At 41.1% G+C, this 18818-nt stretch overlaps 3 protein-coding genes across 3 annotated transcripts; all 3 read left to right on the top strand.

The window, feature by feature from the left end:
• The first annotated feature begins 1582 nt into the window (after positions 1–1582).
• On the top strand, positions 1583–6097 carry LOC131798119 (uncharacterized). The gene has a single exon (XM_059115771.2). The coding sequence runs from the start codon at positions 1583–1585 to the stop codon at positions 6095–6097; it is 4515 nt and encodes a 1504-aa protein (XP_058971754.2).
• A 6-nt stretch (positions 6098–6103) lies between these two features.
• Positions 6104–7069, top strand: LOC136282975 (uncharacterized). Its single transcript, XM_066171141.1, has one exon. The coding sequence runs from the start codon at positions 6104–6106 to the stop codon at positions 7067–7069; it is 966 nt and encodes a 321-aa protein (XP_066027238.1).
• A 2882-nt stretch (positions 7070–9951) lies between these two features.
• On the top strand, positions 9952–10926 carry LOC136282974 (uncharacterized). Its single transcript, XM_066171140.1, has 2 exons — positions 9952–9986; positions 10161–10926. The coding sequence occupies exons 1-2, from the start codon at positions 9952–9954 to the stop codon at positions 10924–10926; spliced, it is 801 nt and encodes a 266-aa protein (XP_066027237.1).
• The last annotated feature ends 7892 nt before the right edge of the window (positions 10927–18818 follow it).

Here is an 18818-nt window from a genome sequence, read left to right as displayed (position 1 = left end):
TATTATCATTAGTATTATTATTACCATCGGTGTTGACCACCTATCAATAAAGAATCGACAACTGGGGACCCGTCTTGAGGAGATGAAAACTTTAAAGGCGCCTGAAGCATGTTAAAATTCGAGGCAAATTGAGAAAAGGGATACACGAGTGTGCGAATGAAAGGCATGCATATGATCTTGTTTTGCTAATGAAGATATTGTCCGCTGAGGAGAAAGCCAGACAGTTGAAAATTCAAGTCAAAGAAGAAAGGAAGAAGAACGTACAATTGCTCAACAAGCTGAAAAAACTGTCACAGATTTTTGAAGAGGAACAATGGCAGACCATGAAATTATCAGAACTGTTGTCCTGTAGCAAAGTAGTTTCAAAACGTTCAAAGACCTACTAATTGGACTCGCGAACATGTCAATGGAGGGAGAGCAAGCTATCTCGGAGTTGCTTGAACTGAAGAGCTGGGCTGAAGCGTTGATGCCTGTTTCGAAATTGTGGAAAGAAGCAAACAACAGTACCAAGAGAGGTACTAATCGAACGCTGCAGAAATAAGTGAACCGAGGGAACGACTTATTCGAACCGAAGAATAGTTGAAGTCTTTGACGATGGGAAGAGAACATTCCCCGAATTTATCCAATTTGGTGAGCTCTTTCATAGTAATTTTTAGTCTCCGTTTTCGTTAGGATATAGGTGGCCACTGAAGTGTTAGCCTACCGTGGACTAATGCCCCATCCAGGGGGTATCCATACTCTTAGTCTCTTTGTGCTTTGGAAACCACGAAAAACTCTAAAAGTAATGGGGTCATCGAGATCTTAAAACTTAACACATAAACATTTTAACTTCAAGAGCTTAAAGGTATTTGTTATTTTTTGAAAACTCTTCCAGCTGGTGATCTTGGTTGAAAACATCAGTGAAGTGTGGTATTCATTTATTCATCACTTCATTTATGCTTATGATGTGAAAGTAACACTTTCATAACCTGATTGTTAAGTGGATTAATTATAATATCATTTGATTACCGGTCGATCAATGATTGATTTTGGGGGAAAGAAAATGGTTGTAAAGCATAATGGCATGCTTATTCCCGCCAGAAATGACATTGAATACGTATGGGACACAAAATATGCCATGGGTACTAAAAACTCTCTTGCAACTCAGTATGTAGAATTTTATTTCATGTAGTTATACTGGAAACAGCACCCACAAACTGATCTAACGAGATCAGTCTATTAAATACTATTCTTGAGATACTTCCTCTTCCTTGCAGTCGCGTGGTAATGACTTTTGGGGGTTAAAGCATGCATCTTAACTGTATTGTTTAATATGTTATCTACTGCGCTAGCTAATTAAGGCCACAATTTTCAATTAATTATTACTAATCGCATAACGTGATGACGTCATAAACGGAATTCACTGTATTACGACTTGTTAGTCAGAAGAACTGTGAGACACCACTGGATTTTGAACGCGACTACTCCAAGTGATGATTCAATAAAGGAGCTGTTTAAAACCGTGGACTGAGTTAATCTTCGACTAGCAAAATATTCAAAATCCACGGTGGTCTGCTACAAAGCGACAACTGGATAAGCGAAGATGGAAAACGCAGCTGAAATCGAGAAGGCTAAAGGCAAGCGTACAACAGCTAAAGGAAGATTCACAAGAAAGAAGAACTTCCTCACCAAGTCGATAGACAACAACCAAGGCGTAGAAATAGTTGAAACAAACTATGCGAAACTCGCGGAAGCGTACGATGAACTCGAAGGCAAACATGAAGCCTACATCGAGCTATTGCCAGACGATCAGTCTGAAGAAGCAGAAGTGTGGATGACGGAAGTCCAAGAGAAGTTTAATGAGGCGACCAATCGCAAAATCAAATATGTGGAACAAATCACTGTGAAAGAAAGATCAACACGTGCGTACGCGGAGCGTCAAGAATACATTGATAAAGCACGAACAAGACAGAAAACAGCGCGCGCAGTTTTCGAAGCTTCATACAAAATTATCTCGCACGCGCTGCAATCTAAAGAAATTCCCAATTTTGCATTGAGAGATTTACAAATGCAAATTGAAGAAGAATTTTTGGAATGCAAACGATCAAACGCAGAACTGCTACAATTATTAACTCAAGACTCAGCAGAAGCTGAAATAAATTGGATCGCTACAATCCAAACCTGTTATCATGAAATAAAGGAGAAAATAGCGCTAAGCTACACTAATGTGGAAGAAGCTAAAGAAACAAAGCGGGAGTCTACCGCCTCAGCTTCCTTTCTACAACTAGAAAAAGTACGAATGCCTCACTTTGACGGAGAACTGCGCAAGTATCCGCAATTTAAAAGAGATTTCCAGAAGCAAGTTATGACTCAAATCCGAAAAGGTGACGCAGCGTACGTCCTACGCACCTGTCTTAAGGGGGAGCCAGCGAGATTGGTGAACTGCGTAGACGACGACATAGACGAGATGTGGCATCGTTTAGACGACAAATATGGAGACCCAGCCAAAGTTGCCGATGTCATCATTGACGAAATAAAGCGATTTAGAATGCTCAGAGAAGGAGAAGATAAACGCTTTATAGAATTTGTAACCCTCATAGAGGATGGTTATCGTAACCTAAAAGGACTCGGCTTGGAAACAGAGATCACAACCACAAGTTCAGTCAGCGTAATTGAGAAAGCACTCCCGTCAGATATCAAACGGAAATGGTCCGAACGGGTAAGCTCTCGTGACAGTCTTGTTGATAAAAGCAACAAATTTCCAAGTCTTCTCGACTTTCTACAGAGTCAAAGGGATGCCATTGAATACGAAAGTGCTACACTCCGTGCAGGAAGCAGCAACCAATATCACAAGGGCGCAGCACATTACTCGGAGGGTATCACAGTTGGAAAAGACGAAAGTACCAAAGAACCTAGGCCTAATTGTCTGATTCACGAGAATGGTAAGCACTGGACGTCAAATTGCCGACTTTATCAAGCTAAGACAGTTGACGAAAAAAGGGATTTTCTCAAAGAAAAGCAAGCATGCTGGGCTTGTCTTAAGCCTGGTCACAGGCAGCGGACTTGTAGGATAAAAAGAGATTGCGGCGTGAATGGCTGCACGAGGAAACATCCATCAATTCACGAAAACGATGAAAGTACACCCCAGCAAGCTTCTGCCTCCGCCAATGTATGCAGCGACTCCAACGTCGATACATGTCTCCTCCAAGTACAGAGAGTAAAAACCAGGAAGGGGACAGCTAATGTAATGTGGGACAACGCAGCCTCACTTTGCTTCATAACCAACGCCAAAGCGAAACAAGAGAAACTCAGTGGAGTCAAAGTGAATCTTTCAATAGTGAAGATAGGAGGGCAGAACGAGGAAATCGAAACAATGAAATACAAGCTACCACTTTTGGACAAGCGAGGTCAAGCCGTGGAATTCGAAGTATATGGGATCAACAAAATCACCTCTGATATCGAGCATGTAAACATAGAGAGCATCGCCCACCTATTTAGAAACGCTTCAAAGGATGAAATAGCGCGACCCGCTGGTCCAGTTGATGTGTTGATCGGTTATGAATACGCTGCCTTTCACCCGGAAAGGGAACAGAATAATGGGCATCTTGTACTACTGAAAAATCGTTTTGGAAGATGCGTTGGAGGAACTCACCCACTGCTTAAAGAAACGTGCATGACCCATAATCTTGGAAACGCGAGAGTACACTTTGTAGGCAAAGTCAATGTCGAAGATTTTTACACTATCGAGGCACTTGGTGTACAGTGCAAACCGAAGTGCGGGGGATGCAAGTGCGGAAAATGCTCCTTGGGCGCCAAAGATTATACCATACAGGAAGAAAGGGAACTGGAGTTAATTGAGCGGAATTTACGTTTCAAGAGTGAAGACAACTCATGGACCGCTGAATACCCCTGGATAAAAGACCCCCATAAGCTTCCTAACAACCGCAAAGTAGCGATGGCGAAATTAGCTGCTACCGAACGACGACTCAGAAAGAACGCAGATCACGCGAAAGTGTATGACGAACAGATAAAGGACATGGTGGCCAGAAATGTGGCAAGAAAGCTATCCGAGGAAGAATTAACAAACTACACAGGCCCTACGCATTACATTGCTCATCACGAAGTACTCAAACCAGAATCGAAATCTACTCCAGTCCGTATAGTTTTCAACAGCAGTGCGAACTATATGGGGCACGTATTAAACGAGTATTGGGCAAAGGGTCCTGACTTGTTCAATAACTTGTTAGGCGTCTTGATACGCTTTAGAGAGAACAGAGTTGCTTTCATGGGAGACATTAGGAAAATGTACCACACAGTGAAAACGTCGGAGTTAGACCAACATACTCACCGATTTCTTTGGCGCGACATGGATAGTACGAGAGAACCAGACACCTATATAATACAGCGAGTGTCATTTGGAGATAAACCGTCCGGCACGATCGCCACTGTAGCATTGAGAAAAACGGCAGAGATGATGCGCAAGAATTATCCGGAAGCAGCAGACATAATTCAAACCAACACTTACATGGACGATATCATCGAAAGCAAAGATAACATTGCACTGGCCCGTGACCTTAGCCAAGACATAGAGAAAGCTATTATTAAAGGAGGATTTCAAGTTAAAGAGTGGATATTCTCAGGACATATTAACAAGCAAGAAGAAACGATCATGGTACAGACACCGCATACGTCGACCGAAAAGATACTTGGGATCAAATGGAATCCATGTGAAGATCAGCTATGTTTTGAAGTCAAGATCAAGTTCTCACCAAAAGGAAAGAGACATGCTTTACAAACAAATAACGTAACCACAGATTTTCCCCCTCAACAACTCACGAAGAGGATGATTCTCTCACAGATCAATAGTGTATATGATCCTCTCGGACTAGCTGGACCGTTCACTGTAAGAGCGAAGATTCTAATGCGGCACTTATGGGGAAGTGAACAGAAGCTTGACTGGGATGATCCCATTCCTGAAGAGAATAGAGAGAACTGGATAACCTTCTTCAAAGATTTAAAAGACATGGATCAAGTACGATTCATGAGATGCGTGAAGCCGTCGGATGCAGTTGGAGAACCTATTCTCATTATATTTAGTGATACATCTCAAGACGCCTACGCTGCATGCGCGTATGTACGCTGGGAACGGAAAAATGGTCAATTTGAAAGTAACTTGATCATCTCTAAGAATCGCCTAGCTCCAATCAAAAAAATATCTATCGATCGTATCGAACTATGTGAAGCAGTATTGAACAAACGTCTCAAGATCTTCATAGAGAAAGAATGCAGATACCAATTTAAAAAAATCTATCACATTGTTGACTCACAAATAGTACATGCTATGATACAGAAAAATTCCTACGGTTTTAACACGTTCGCTGCCACAAGAATTGGAGAAATACAAGAAGGAACAAGCCAAACAGATTGGTACTGGATAGAGAGCGAACACAACATCGCTGATTGTCTCACGAGAGGGAAGAAGCCTAGCGATATCGGGCTCGAAAGCGCATGGCAGAAAGGACCCGAATTCCTACGACAACCAGAAGATGATTGGCCAATAACTCGCAATTATTTAGAATCACAACTACCAGAACGAGTCAAGACGGCACTGGCTATAAAAATCGAAGGATTTCAGGATACCCTTGCAGGAAGGATTGATATCACCAAGTACTCAAATTATAACAAGCTCTTAAGGGTGACGGCAAGAGTTCTGAAACTCTATGACAGAAACCCCAAAACATCTCTGAAAAACGCAACACGTGATCTCACACCACATGATTTGGAAAGGGCTGAATTATTTTGGATACGAGAAGCTCAACAAGACATGGGGAAGGATATCGAGAACGGGAATTACAAAAGATTATGTCCTAAGATGCGAGAAGATGGTATATATGTGATTAGAGGACGAAGCGAGTTATGGATGGAGATGAGCTACAACAAGAGAGAAGTAATACTTCTTCCATACGATCACCCATTCTCACGTTTATTTACAGAGCAAATACACAGAAAAGGGCATCATGGGATATTAACTACAGCCAGCAAAGTGCGTACCAGGTACTGGATCCCGAAACTGTTGAAACTTGTGCAATCAATCAAGTCCAAATGCGTCGTTGAGTAACAAGTAATGGGCAACCTTCCAACTGAAAGGCTGAAACCAGCCCCTCCATGGAGCAGTACAGGCATCGATTTGTTTGGACCTTACAAGATTCGCGGTGAAGTAAAGAAAAGAACAACATCTAAGGCGTATGGAGTAATATTCAACTGTCTAGGGACAAGAGCAGTTTACTTGGATATAGCAGCAGACTACAGTACAGACAAATTCCTAATGGTCTTCAGACGATTCGTGTCACTACATGGTTATCCATTTAAGCTATTCTCAGATAACGGTACCCAACTCGTCGCAGCAAATAAAGAGCTTTCTAATATGACCAAGACTTGGGATTGGAACAAACTAAAAGGTTTTGGCATAACTGAGGGATTTGAGTGGATCTTTACATCCGCAGACGCACCCTGGCAGAACGGAGTCACAGAAGCTCTCATAAGATCTGTAAAACGAGCTATTAACGCTTCTATTGGCGATAGTACCTTAACATTCTCAGAGTTACAAACAGTACTTTACGAGGTCGCCAACTTGCTGAATGAAAGACCAATAGGAAGGCACCCTGCGTCACCTGATGACGGTGCATATCTTTGCCCAAACGATCTTTTGCTTGGTAGAGCAACGGCACGAATACCAAGTGGCATGAACTTTGACGAGCGAGCGAGTAATAGAAAACGGTTTTCGTTCGTACAAACGATAATATCTTCTTTCTGGAAGAAGTGGACGCAAAATTACTTTCCCAGTTTGCTGATACGTCAAAAATGGCATACATCCCACCGTAACTTAAAAACTGGAGATATCGTTCTTATACAGGACTCGAGCTTGTTAAGAGGAAAATGGAAGATCGGGAGAGTTTCTAATACATATCCAGGAACGGATGGGAGAGTCCGGAAAGTAGACGTCGAATACAAGAACATAACAAATGAGCCTGTAACTAAATATAAGTGTACAGCGACCAGTACAGCGCCTAATATTAATACTGCCTATTGATGAACAGTGACTGAACTCTTAAATTTACTTGTAAATCGTATACTTACTATACCTCATTTCAGATGGGGGAGTGTATTGTTTAATATGTTATCTACTGCGCTAGCTAATTAAGGCCACAATTTTCAATTAATTATTACTAATCGCATAACGTGATGACGTCATAAACGGAATTCACTGTATTACGACTTGCTAGTCAGAAGAACTGTGAGACACCACTGGATTTTGAACGCGACTACTCCAAGCGATGATTCAATAAAGGAGCTGTTTAAAACCGTGGACTGAGTTAATCTTCGACTGGCAAAATATTAACAAATCTCTAACTGCGGGGAAAGCTATGCTTGTTACGACGGAGTTGTCAGCTCTTAGAGGTGTTGGGATCTGTCACAGCCAAACGTTCCAACGAGACGCCAAAGAGCTAGAAGGCCAGGAGTTTTCCAATGCAAATGTTTTTAATGCACCAGCACGTAATCTTGAGCGTATCTCGAAAGCAATCTGAGGAGTGAACAAGACAACACTAACAATGTAATCAGCAAGCACTTCACATTTAGGTTTTATAAAGCCCAAACCACAAAGCTTTAAGTGCCCTTTGCATTTTCTGGTTAATAGCTGTATTTAAAATTAGAAATAATCGACCTTAGCGCCTAGCGAGTTCTCCTTGACCATTTTTTTGTGCATTGATAGCGCGATTTAGCGGCCAGAAAGCACGCGGCCAAAACGATCATATTACATGGCTATGACGTAGAAAACTGTGAAGACATGTCGGCAATTATGGTGGAGAGGAGAAATCTAGAAGGAAGGACGAACGTATTGCGTAGCCGGAGCGCCAAATTATTTTAGCTACAAGAATAATACATATAAACTGGGTATTTCTATACACTACTCACGAAAGGATGTAGCTGTATGGCAAAAATGGACGCGTTTCGATCGTCGAAATCGAGGAGATTTTACTTTTCAATGTCGTCGGTCTTATGTTTCGTACCGCGGCTTCGAAGACGCTTGTTACGTACACATACCACTGGTCAAATCAGGGGAAGATAACCAATGAATTGAGCTAAAAAGAATGCTGATTAAGGGGCCTGTTCCCACACCGTACGCGATTGTTCAACATTCTTTTCGGCTGACATTTCACAAGCGAAGAATGGTGAGCTTCCTATTGTTGTTTATCATATAAAAAACGGTGTCATTTAAGGATTTCCAGCCCTGAGAAAAGCCGTAACAACACACGTGAAAAAATATCGTATTTTTTCACCTGCATTCGATATCGCCAATTAGCTGCTGATACGTCACTCGCTTTTCGCGCCACTCGGTCAGGTTGATGAGTGAACGGCCGGGCAAAGTCTTCACCATTCTCAATCCAAGGTCGTTTGTCGGGATTTGTTCGGATTATGGCTGCTAAAACACTGAAAAATGCGTATGGCTTATAGACAGTAACGTTCAAACTTTGCATGAGGGGAAAGAAAACCAAAATACGGAGAGAAAAACCGAAAGTTATGTATTCAGTGGCGTTGGTAAAAGGATTTCTCGCGGCTGAGAACGAAAATCGACAACTGGAAGACTTGCCACAGGCCTATTTTGGCCGTGTACCTGAAAGATTTCTTCCGTAGGTGAGGACCAAGTCAGTAACTGAGAATTTTTTATATTGAAAATAATGCCCATCGTTTTTGTAGTGTTTCAACACATTTTTTCATCTTGAGCCTTAGCGCTAACGCACTTTACGATTTTTATTCGCGGATTGTCGATCCTGATTCATAAAGTTGACTTTTCTTGTCAGTAAAGGGCTGTTGTGTTTATATGATAAAAAAAGATAATGCATGGTTGCTTGTAGATATGAAATTTCTCTTCTCGTGTTCAACTCGACATCTCACTCGTTCGCTGCGCTCACTCGTGAGCTATCGAGTTAAACACTCGAAGAGAAATTCCATATCTACGCGCACCCATGTATTATTCTCTAATTATTACGCGCTTGAGATGTACTTATACTCCTTGTCTTCAGTTCCACATGACTACATTTGCGCTTTTCTTATCGCATGAAAATCCTACCAATTGCAGTTTCCATCGTATTCTAATAACAGATTTACCTCATTTGTAATGAAATCCAAGCCCTTTCCTGAGCTGACCGATATCCTGTTGCGTGAACAGTGCGAAACCCCTGGCAGCTGATACTGGCATAAACACAAGCTCTAAGGGCCGTGTATTCCCCTAAAATCTATCCACGAGCCATCAATTTCCCCCTGCCCTCAAGAAACTAAACGTACAAAAGTAGCAATGTCATTGTGATAACAGCATTGCAACGAGATAAATAAGGAAATAATTTTTTTTAAAATTAGATGGTAGCGAAGTGCTGCGTGAAAATCAATGAGTTCGAAATATTCATTTAAAATACCAATGTCAGTTATTTCCTTTGAGCGGAATGAGTCACATGGCAATGCTACCAGTCTGGGAGCAAATGTCATAAAATAAGGTCCCGTGTGAAGTTCGTGCTGAAAGCAAGCACCTAGTGTAAAAGTGTTCATTAGGTCCTACTAAACATGAAAAGTTTTGGTGCCAGCTTTGCCACTTGCTCAGACGGCTTTTAAGGGGGGGGGTTAAATTCTGACCCATGAAATCCAGCGTGAAAACGAGGCTAAAACACATAATTCCTCATAACTTTGTTAATAACAGACAAAAATACACCAGACTTGCTCACATGATTGGGCATGATCCTCCCTGTTGGTTTATGCTAATTTACATAGGTCACGTGACCTTACGCATGAAAGCGAGGCTGAAACACATAATTTACTATAAATTTGTCAAAAAAAATCCTTATCATGCCAAACTTGCTCACCTTAGTTAGACATCTTGCATCGATTGGTGCCACTTTGTAGTGTCACGTGACCCCATACATGGAAATGAGGCTGGATTGCAAAACACGCCAAAGGTGAACACATCATCCAGGACAATAACGTTGACTCATTGTAATTCATATTAATGCTGTATGTATAGCATTTGAATGAAAAAAATAAAAGCTAAAAAGCTGCAATGATTATGTATTTCGTGTGGCTTATATGACTTTATTATGAGCGATTTCTACAATCCTATTTCGCAATGGGAGACAAGTCGTTGTGGCATGGGGAACGGAATGTGAGGCAACGCACAGAGACGTCAGGCATTTACGAAGTACACAAGAAGAAGCCGACACGAAGATTATCTTACATGCTCTGGATGCCTCTGCTCAAGGTGCTACCCAACTATCTATATATTCTCCTGACACTGATGTTCTTGTTTTGGCTCTCCGACGGTATCCAGATTTGTGCTCCAACCCTTGCTTTGTTACTGGAACCGGCAGTAGTCGTAGAGTTATCAACTTGAAGTCAATCGCAGACGCCCTTGGGCCTACTAAGACGGCTGCGCTGCCAGCGTTTCATGCGTTGACCGGAGCAGATGTTACTGGGAGTTTCTCTGGAAAGGGAAAAGCCATTTGTTGGGATGAGTTTGATAACACCAGCACTCCTATCTTGCAAACTCTTGCTAACCTCGGTTGTGGGGAACAGCCAGATGACGGCACAAGACGTGGAGTGGAACAGCTGGTTTGTCGGATGTACCAACCAAAGACAGACATCAAAACTGTCAAAGCCCTCAGATGGTCCCTCTTTAAGAAAAATCAAGCTGAGTCTGAGAGGTTGCCGCCCACACAAGCTGCTCTCCATGAAGCCATACTGAGAGCGCACTACCAGCTTCTTGTTTGGAACAACGATCATGTAGCAAACCCGGTGTTGCCCTCACCAGAAGGCTATGGATGGCAAGATGAAGATGGAAAGTGGGTACCAGAAAGTGGGTACCAGAACAATGTATATAGATATTCAGTAATACTTTCATGACTGTATATATAAAACAGCAGTGGTCGCTATTTTCATTTTCTGCCCTTGTTCCAATAAACATGCAAAAATGAATACATGGAACCAGTATCATAAGTTGGCAAAATTATTGATTATGTGTACAAGATAAATTCTCAAATGGAGCCTCCGCAGTATTTGCTTTATCCGTCTTGTCCCTGTGCTATGGGCCATAGGACAATGATTAGTTGAAGTTTTTATATCTGAAATCGGATAACCAGATATGTATCTGCCTAGTAGTTGTTAATACATTTGGCAGGACAAATGCCATCCTACACGATGCTACCAGATATATCCAGCCTCGTTTCCATGTATGGGGTCACGTGACACTACAAAGTGGCACCAATCGATGCAAGATGTCTAACTGACTAAGGTGAGCAAGTTTGGCATGATAAGGATTTTTTTTGACAAATTTATAGTGAATTATGTGTTTCAGCCTCGCTTTCATGCGTAAGGTCACGTGACCTATGTTAATTAACATAAACCAACAGGGAGGATCATGCCCAATCATGTGAGCAAGTCTGGTGTATTTTCGTCTGTTATTAACAAAGTTATGAGGAATTATGTGTTTTAGCCTCGTTTCCATGCTAGATTTCATGGATCAGAATTTAACCCCCCTTAAAAGCCGTCTGAGCAAGTTGCAAAGCTGGCACCAAAACTTTTCATGTTTAGTAGGTCCTAATGAACACTTTTACACTAGGTGCTTGCTTTCAGCACGAACTTCACACGGGACCACATTTGCTCCCAGACTAAAGAAGTTTTTCTCTATTAAAATCCCTATTTGAGATTAACTTGAATCAGATGACTATAAACTCACTCGTTTTCCGTTTGGTTTGATCGGCTCGACGATCACGACCATAGCCTTTGCCCTTGCAATCTCTGAGGAAAGGAACAACTTGCAGTGAAACTGCCCGATGACCTCTAGAAAAAAACCATCGTGCCTCGTTATACAGCTGATTCTTTCGTCAAAAGTTAGCTTTTGGTTTACCAAGGGAATATCTCTTCAGCAACGAAACTCTAGAGCACTGACCGAGGGGAACCTTCGCCGCACATAGTGCGAAGGAATAAAATGTTATGGCAACAGAAACGAACACAGCTACCCATTCTTAACATTGATTTCGCCATATAAAACAAAACACAAATGCAGAAAGCTTAACATTCAGTAACGGGAGTTTTGTGTTCTAATCTTAACCTAGAAACCGCAGGCGAGAAACCTTCTTTGTCAGTCTTCGTCGAAATCTTCGTTTGATGCAACGCAGTTCTCCTTCGTAGGGCTGAACCATACTCGCAACTTTCACTTCTTCTCTACTACTTGAGTACGATATATCACAACTCTCGGTAGAGCTTGCTGACGGATATTGTTTCAAGAGTATTTCAACGCTGACTAATACGTTATTACAGAAGATGTGAGAGATTTGCAAGTGTCAACTAAGAGTTTTCACAGTTTTCTACTTCATCAGCCGCTAGTCCACGGGACACTTATAGGACCGGCTGAGCGGGTTACACCTACCTGGGGTCCCCCACCTCTATGTTAACAGGCTCTTAATATGCCAAGCCTCCAAACAAAGGCGCTGGTGGTAAAGCCGATTAGTGATGATAATTTTAGAATTATCCCATCCAATTGTATGGTTAGTTAGGCATGTGTGCTCCGAGAAAGCTGAACTTTCCTTTTTTCAAAAGAAAACCGCTTTTTGATGCTCTTTCAAACCCACATCTATGTAAACAGGCCCTTAATATTCCAAGCCTCCGGACAAAGGCGCTGGTGGTAAAGCCGATTAGTGATGATAATTTTAGAATTATCCCACCCAATTGTATGGTTAGTTAGGCATGTGTGCTCCGAGAAAGCTGAATTTTCCTTTTTGCAAAAGAAAACCGCTTTTTGATGCTCTTTCAAACGTGTACCAAACTGACGTTTGGTCTGTCCGATGTATTCGTTGTCACAGTTATTGCAAGGAATAGAATAAATGGCGTCGGTTCCTTGTTCTTTCGTGACAGGATCCTTAGGTTTGGCGAAAGTATGCCCATTAAGTCTGAAAAGGTTTTTGAGCAACTTTAACGTTGTGGCTATTCAAAATTCTCTTGATGGGTTCCGTAACACCCTGGATGTAAGGAATAGCAGCAAAACCAGCCGTTGGTTCCCTTTCATCAAGAGTGTTTCTAGTTGTAACTGGTTTTTGGCCGTCACGGAGAAAGGTTTTTGTATAGCCATTTGCCTCTAGGACATTAAAACATACTTCCTCTCCTCAGCCTTCGAATCGAGTGAAGATGATAGACAGTCAGCCCTCCTGAGTAAAGTTTTGGCTACAGACTTTTTATGGCAAATAGGGTGGTGAGAATCGAAAGCGAGGTATTTGTCGGTGTGGGTAAGTTTACGGTGGAAACTTGTCTCTAAATTACCCTGAACCCCTCTGGACACATTTAAATCAAGAAAGAGCAAATATCTATCCTTTTCACGTCCAAGGGTGAATTGGATCGACGGCTCTAAAGAATTCAAATGCGATAGGAGGCGCTCCGCTTCATTTCCGGATACCACAGAAATAACATCATCGACAGATCGTTTCCGGAAAAAGGGTTTAACCGGTGAAGTGGTTAAGGCCCCTAGTTCCACGTTTTCCCTTACCATGTTAGCAATAAGGACCTTAAGCAAACCACGACGGCGACGGCAACGAGGACGTGGAAAAACAAAAGATCTAATTGGCAGAACAATAGCTCAGCACGTCCGTTTTAAAACTTTGTACATTTCTTAGCCGTCCCATGCAAACCAACAACGTGAAATCACCACAATTTGCGTTGTCCGCAGACCGAAACCGCGACTGCAAATTATTTTGATTTCCAATTGGAACTCAACGGTTCCTTTATACCCTATGCTGAAGTTGAGGTGTGGCACCGTATCAGACGGTAAACACATGCAGCCATTTTTGAAATTCTAATTATAGGCAGAAAGTCATTTTTTAATCGAAGTCTTCCTTGGCGTTGCCGTCCTGACTGCTTAAGGTCCCTAATGACAGCAGAGACGGCGAACCCATAGTTGTACCAAAAACTTGTTGATAGTAGGTGCCGTTATATGCAAATTGCGTAGTTTTTGAGGCAAAAAGACGGCAGATGAATAATATCCTCCACAGGCAAAGAAGTTCTTTGTCCTGGGGAAGCATCTTCTCTGAGTCTCTCCTCCGCAACCTTAACGGCAAGATCAACTGGGATTTTTAGTGAAGAGCGAAACAACGTCGAAAGATACTAATTCTTTACAAGCGTTAAGAGTCTTATCTCTTATGAAATCCGCAAATTCGCAGGAGTTTTTGACAGTGTAATCAGTATTCCCAACAACAGGCGACAAAATTCTCGCAAGATAACCAGAAATTGCATATGGCCCAGGTCGCACTACTGCCCAAACCAAAAATTAGGCAGCCAAAACATTTTCGAAAAGTTGAAACCGCAACCGGAAGAGCCGAAAATGTGACACAATTTTTGAGTTACACTACCGAAATACACAAATATGACAAAATAAACACAGTTGATCAGATTTCATTTCTGGCGCGTATTGTGCGGTAATAAACATGAACCCAAATCGGGCATTTTGCTTTGTTTTTGCCTCTCTACTTCTACAAATTATCGACATGCAACAGCTGCAAATGTTTGCCTTTTCATCCTGTATCAGAGATGGGTAAATAAATACAGGCAAATCCTGAAGTCGCTTTTATAAGAAGACCGCAGCATTTTCGTAGAATTTGTGTTGCGCCTTACACATGGACCATTCCTTGCCCAGCCGAATCATGGTTTGATAGTCATTACTTGAGCCCTTTGCTATTCTTGCGGCCATTTGTCGTATTTTTTTTGTTTTTTTGTCTTTTTGTGCCAAACCTTCAGCTGACCTGGAGCTGGTCGGGCTATCGCTCTCCCTTACCACACTTGCCGGACTATCCGACCGATTAAGCAAAATTCCGCTGGGTAAGGAAAGGCCGCAGACTGCCATTTGCTGTTTAGAATGATTAGGAAGATGAAAGTGTCTAGCGACTGGTTTGGATGCGTCATTTCTTTCCACGTCGCGAAGGTGGTTTCGGAATCGGTCACCTAGTCGTCTCCCTGTTTCGCCGAAAAACTTTATTGACGACAGTTCAGCATTACACGTTTCGTTCTACAATCTATCTACTCTATTACAATCTAATTGTAAGGTGACGTAACCCACTTTCAGTCAGCGTTGATACTTGGCACTGGCCTTCCTGATAGAGGAAGTATTCAAATAACTAAACGCTCGTCATAGACATTGTAACCAAAGACTGCTTGCGACGTCAAAAAACAAGTTGTATAACTTTGTATAAATTATATAAATTGTATATATGTTATTATATTGTATTGTGTTTGTATTATTTATATATATTGTATCAATTATATATCATATATATAAACGTCAAAAAATAAGTTGTATAACTTATTGCAATAAGTGCAAGTTATGCAATAAATAACATTGGCGGAGGTACACGTAAAGTGATGAGTGATCTTAATGGATCTCCTGGGTCCCGATATTTTCTCTACGTTATGAATGAAAGAACAAGTTTTGCATCTGGAGCGAGCGCATTTGAAAGTTCCAGATTGATCATTGGTTTGAAACGAACTCCTGACTAAAAAGTTGCTTATATTTTTGTCACGTTTGAATGAAATAAGTGGGCGTTAACAGTTAAATGTATCATTCTTAAAAATTTTAAATTACTCCAAAACGATTCAGAGACTGGTACTATCTTTTCGCAACGCCCACTTATTTCTGGTAGTGATCAAAACAACTTCTAAATTGCATTTTTCTAAATTCAGCCAGCAAAATAAAACTCACAAAATTAATTTTTCCCCTCACAATCGATAACTATTTGGTGGTATAACATTTTACCTTTTACGGACATAGCAAAGTTTTTGACGTCGCGAGAAGTCTCTGGTTACAATTTCTATGACGTGCGTTTAGTTATTTGAATACTTCCTCTATCAGGAAGGCCAGTGCCAAGTACCAACGCTGACTGAAAATAGGTCACGCAATCCTCGGGTTAGATTGTAATAGAGTAGATAGATCGCAGAACGGAACGTGTAATGCTGAATTGTCGTCAATAAAGCCTGAATCATGAGAAAGTATACAGTCCAAGATTGTTGAATCAGCATGTGAGGAATTCTCAGCAACGCAAGTGGGAAATTCTGCGAAAATACAGATCTATGACTTTGATGAAGTTGTTGCAAGATGCTTCTTAACTGAAACAAAAATTTACATTGATTCGATCTATTTCTAGCCAAGCGAACAATATCAGGAATATATCAAACAACTCACTGTCAAAGTTATTGAGTTGATCGCTAGAATCATTTAACAGAGGATTTAAGGAATCGTTTTTGGAATCATTACGCAAGGACTTACCTAACCGCGACATGAACAGAAATTTGAATTTATTTTGATTTCTTTAGCAACAGACTCCTGATGTGCACACTTTTCACGAGTTTATTCCAGCAACATCTCAAGCGGGTTACGGTTTATTACTCTTACGCAATACAACAGGTGTGGATTTATTGATACAATAAATCTGCGTGGGAACATTCAGAGAATGCATACTTCCTTAATTACTTCATAAAAGATATTGAAATCGAGCTCGGCTATATTGACACGCCCTCGCTAATTCTGATCGCTCTCAAAAATACGCAATAGTGGGACATTTCTCTTTCAGAAATTTTCCTTCTCCTCAGAACTGAAATCGTACCTCATTTCTACCAGCTGAAGTCTGTTTTGTGTACTAGTTAATCTTAGAGTCGAGCCGTTTTTAAGCAATATTTAGGATGAACCCCTTGAGAAACTGAAGATTTCTTCGACGATTCTGTAGATTAAATTACTTGATTAAAAATTTACAGTTCTTTAGAGTAATTTCATGTGAGTGACATACTAACACCTGCTTAGAAATGTTAATTGGTGAATATAAAAGTAACACAAATCTCAGAGACATTAATCACTACTGTTAGGTAAGCAAGTATAAAATATAAAACAAATTCGAGGATCTTTCAGATGTTATCAAATATGCGTTCTTTTCCTAGATACTGTATTTTAAGACGGAAATATTGTCGTCGTTTATATTTTGGGTAGACAATCGCCACTATAAATGATTTTTTTAAAGATTTTGTTATTGAACTACCGATCGTTTCAAACCGATAACATTGTAAGGGCGACGTGACGCAAGTAAATACTCACGGCCAGCATGAAACTAAGCATTAAGGGGTAACTGACGGCTAAAAAGTCACGTTTTCGGAATACCGCCATAAGTGCTTTGAGTTTGATCATGTGGCTTAAACATCACACGTTTGTACACTTAGCAAAGTAAATATGGAGGATAGAACTTCTAGTGAGTGCAGTTCGATTTCGAGGTCTAATAATTCGGATTTTAAGGCCTCGATGGAAAGCGAAAATATTGATAGGGCTCATGCTTAGTGGCTACTCAGCCGAAACGAGGAATATCACGCCACAGAATGTCATTAATACCTAAGTGGAAAGCCTATTCTATTCCTATGCCTACGTCTTCCATTACCATGTTGGCAATGACAGCAGAGACGGCGAACCCATAGTTGTACCAAAAACTTGTTGATAGTAGGTGCCGCTATATGCAAATTGCGTAGTTTTGAGGCAAAAAGACGGCAGATGAATAATATCCTCCACAGGCAAAGAAGTTCTTTGTCCTGGGGAAGCATCTTCTCTGAGTCTCTCCTCCGCAACCTTAACGGCAAGATCAACTGGGATTTTAGTGAAGAGCGAAACAACGTCGAAAGATACTAATTCTTCACAAGCGTTAAGAGTCTTATCTCTTATGAAATCCGCAAATTCGCAGGAGTTTTTGACAGTGTAATCAGTATTCCCAACAACAGGCGACAAAATTCTCGCAAGATAACCAGAAATTGCATATGGCCCAGGTCGCACTACTGCCCAAACCAAAAATTAGGCAGCCAAAAAATTTTCGAAAAGTTGAAACCGCAACCGGAAGAGCCGAAAATGTGACACAATTTTTGAGTCGCAGTACCGAAAAAGCTGACCTGGAGCTGGTCGGGCTATCGCTCTCCCTTACCACACTTGCCGGACTATAGGACCGATTAAGCAAAATTCCGCTGGGTAAGGAAAGGCCGCAGACTGCCATATGCTGTTTAGAATGATTAGGAAGATGAAAGTGTCTAGCGACTGGTTTGGATGCGTCCTTGTCATTTCTTTCCACTTCGTGAAGGTGTTCTCGGAATCGGTCACCTAGTCGTCTCCCTGTTTCGCCGAAAAACTTTATTGACGGCAATTCAGCATTACACGTTTCGTTCTACAATCTATCTACTCTATTACAATCTAATCGTAAGGTGACGTGACCTATTTTCAGTCAGCGTTGATACTTGGCACTGGCCTTCCTGATAGAGGAAGTATTCAAATAACTAAACGCTCGTCATAGACATTGTAACCAAAGACTGCTTGCGACGTCAAAAAACAAAACGTCAAAAAACAAGTTGTATAACTTTGTATAAATTATATAAATTGTATTTATGTTATTATATTGTATTGTGTTTGTATTATTTATATATCTTGTATCAATTATATATCAAAAAACCAGGAAAGATTTATTACTCGACGTTTCGGAACGAACACTGGTTGGACAGTTAGCCCTAAGCTCGATCAACAGCTTAAGCAACACGAAATTAAGCCCCCTATTGTTAACCAACAATGTATCGTTTATGAATTTAAATGTAACCTGTGTGATGCAGGGTATGTGGGCTATACTCGTGGTCACTTACACGAGCGCGTAGAAGGGCACACAAGGAAATCATCTTCTATCTACAAACACTACCACCTCCAGCACAATAGTGAAATGCCTGAACGCTTGATCGAGCAATTCAAC

The sequence above is a fragment of the Pocillopora verrucosa genome, chromosome 8 (assembly GCF_036669915.1).
Source record: "Pocillopora verrucosa isolate sample1 chromosome 8, ASM3666991v2, whole genome shotgun sequence".
Lineage (NCBI taxonomy): Eukaryota > Metazoa > Cnidaria > Anthozoa > Scleractinia > Pocilloporidae > Pocillopora > Pocillopora verrucosa.
Note: the sequence above shows the minus strand (reverse complement) of the source record. Positions and strands in the feature narration are given on the sequence as shown.

Coding starts and splice junctions, on each gene's coding strand:
- LOC131798119 (XM_059115771.2), top strand. CDS start 1,583: ATGGAAAACGCAGCTGAAATCGAGAAGGCTAAAGGCAAGCGTACAACA.
- LOC136282975 (XM_066171141.1), top strand. CDS start 6,104: ATGGGCAACCTTCCAACTGAAAGGCTGAAACCAGCCCCTCCATGGAGC.
- LOC136282974 (XM_066171140.1), top strand. CDS start 9,952: ATGGAAATGAGGCTGGATTGCAAAACACGCCAAAG. Junction 9,987..10,160: donor GATTGCAAAACACGCCAAAG/GTGAACACATCA, acceptor TCGCAATGGGAG/ACAAGTCGTTGTGGCATGGG.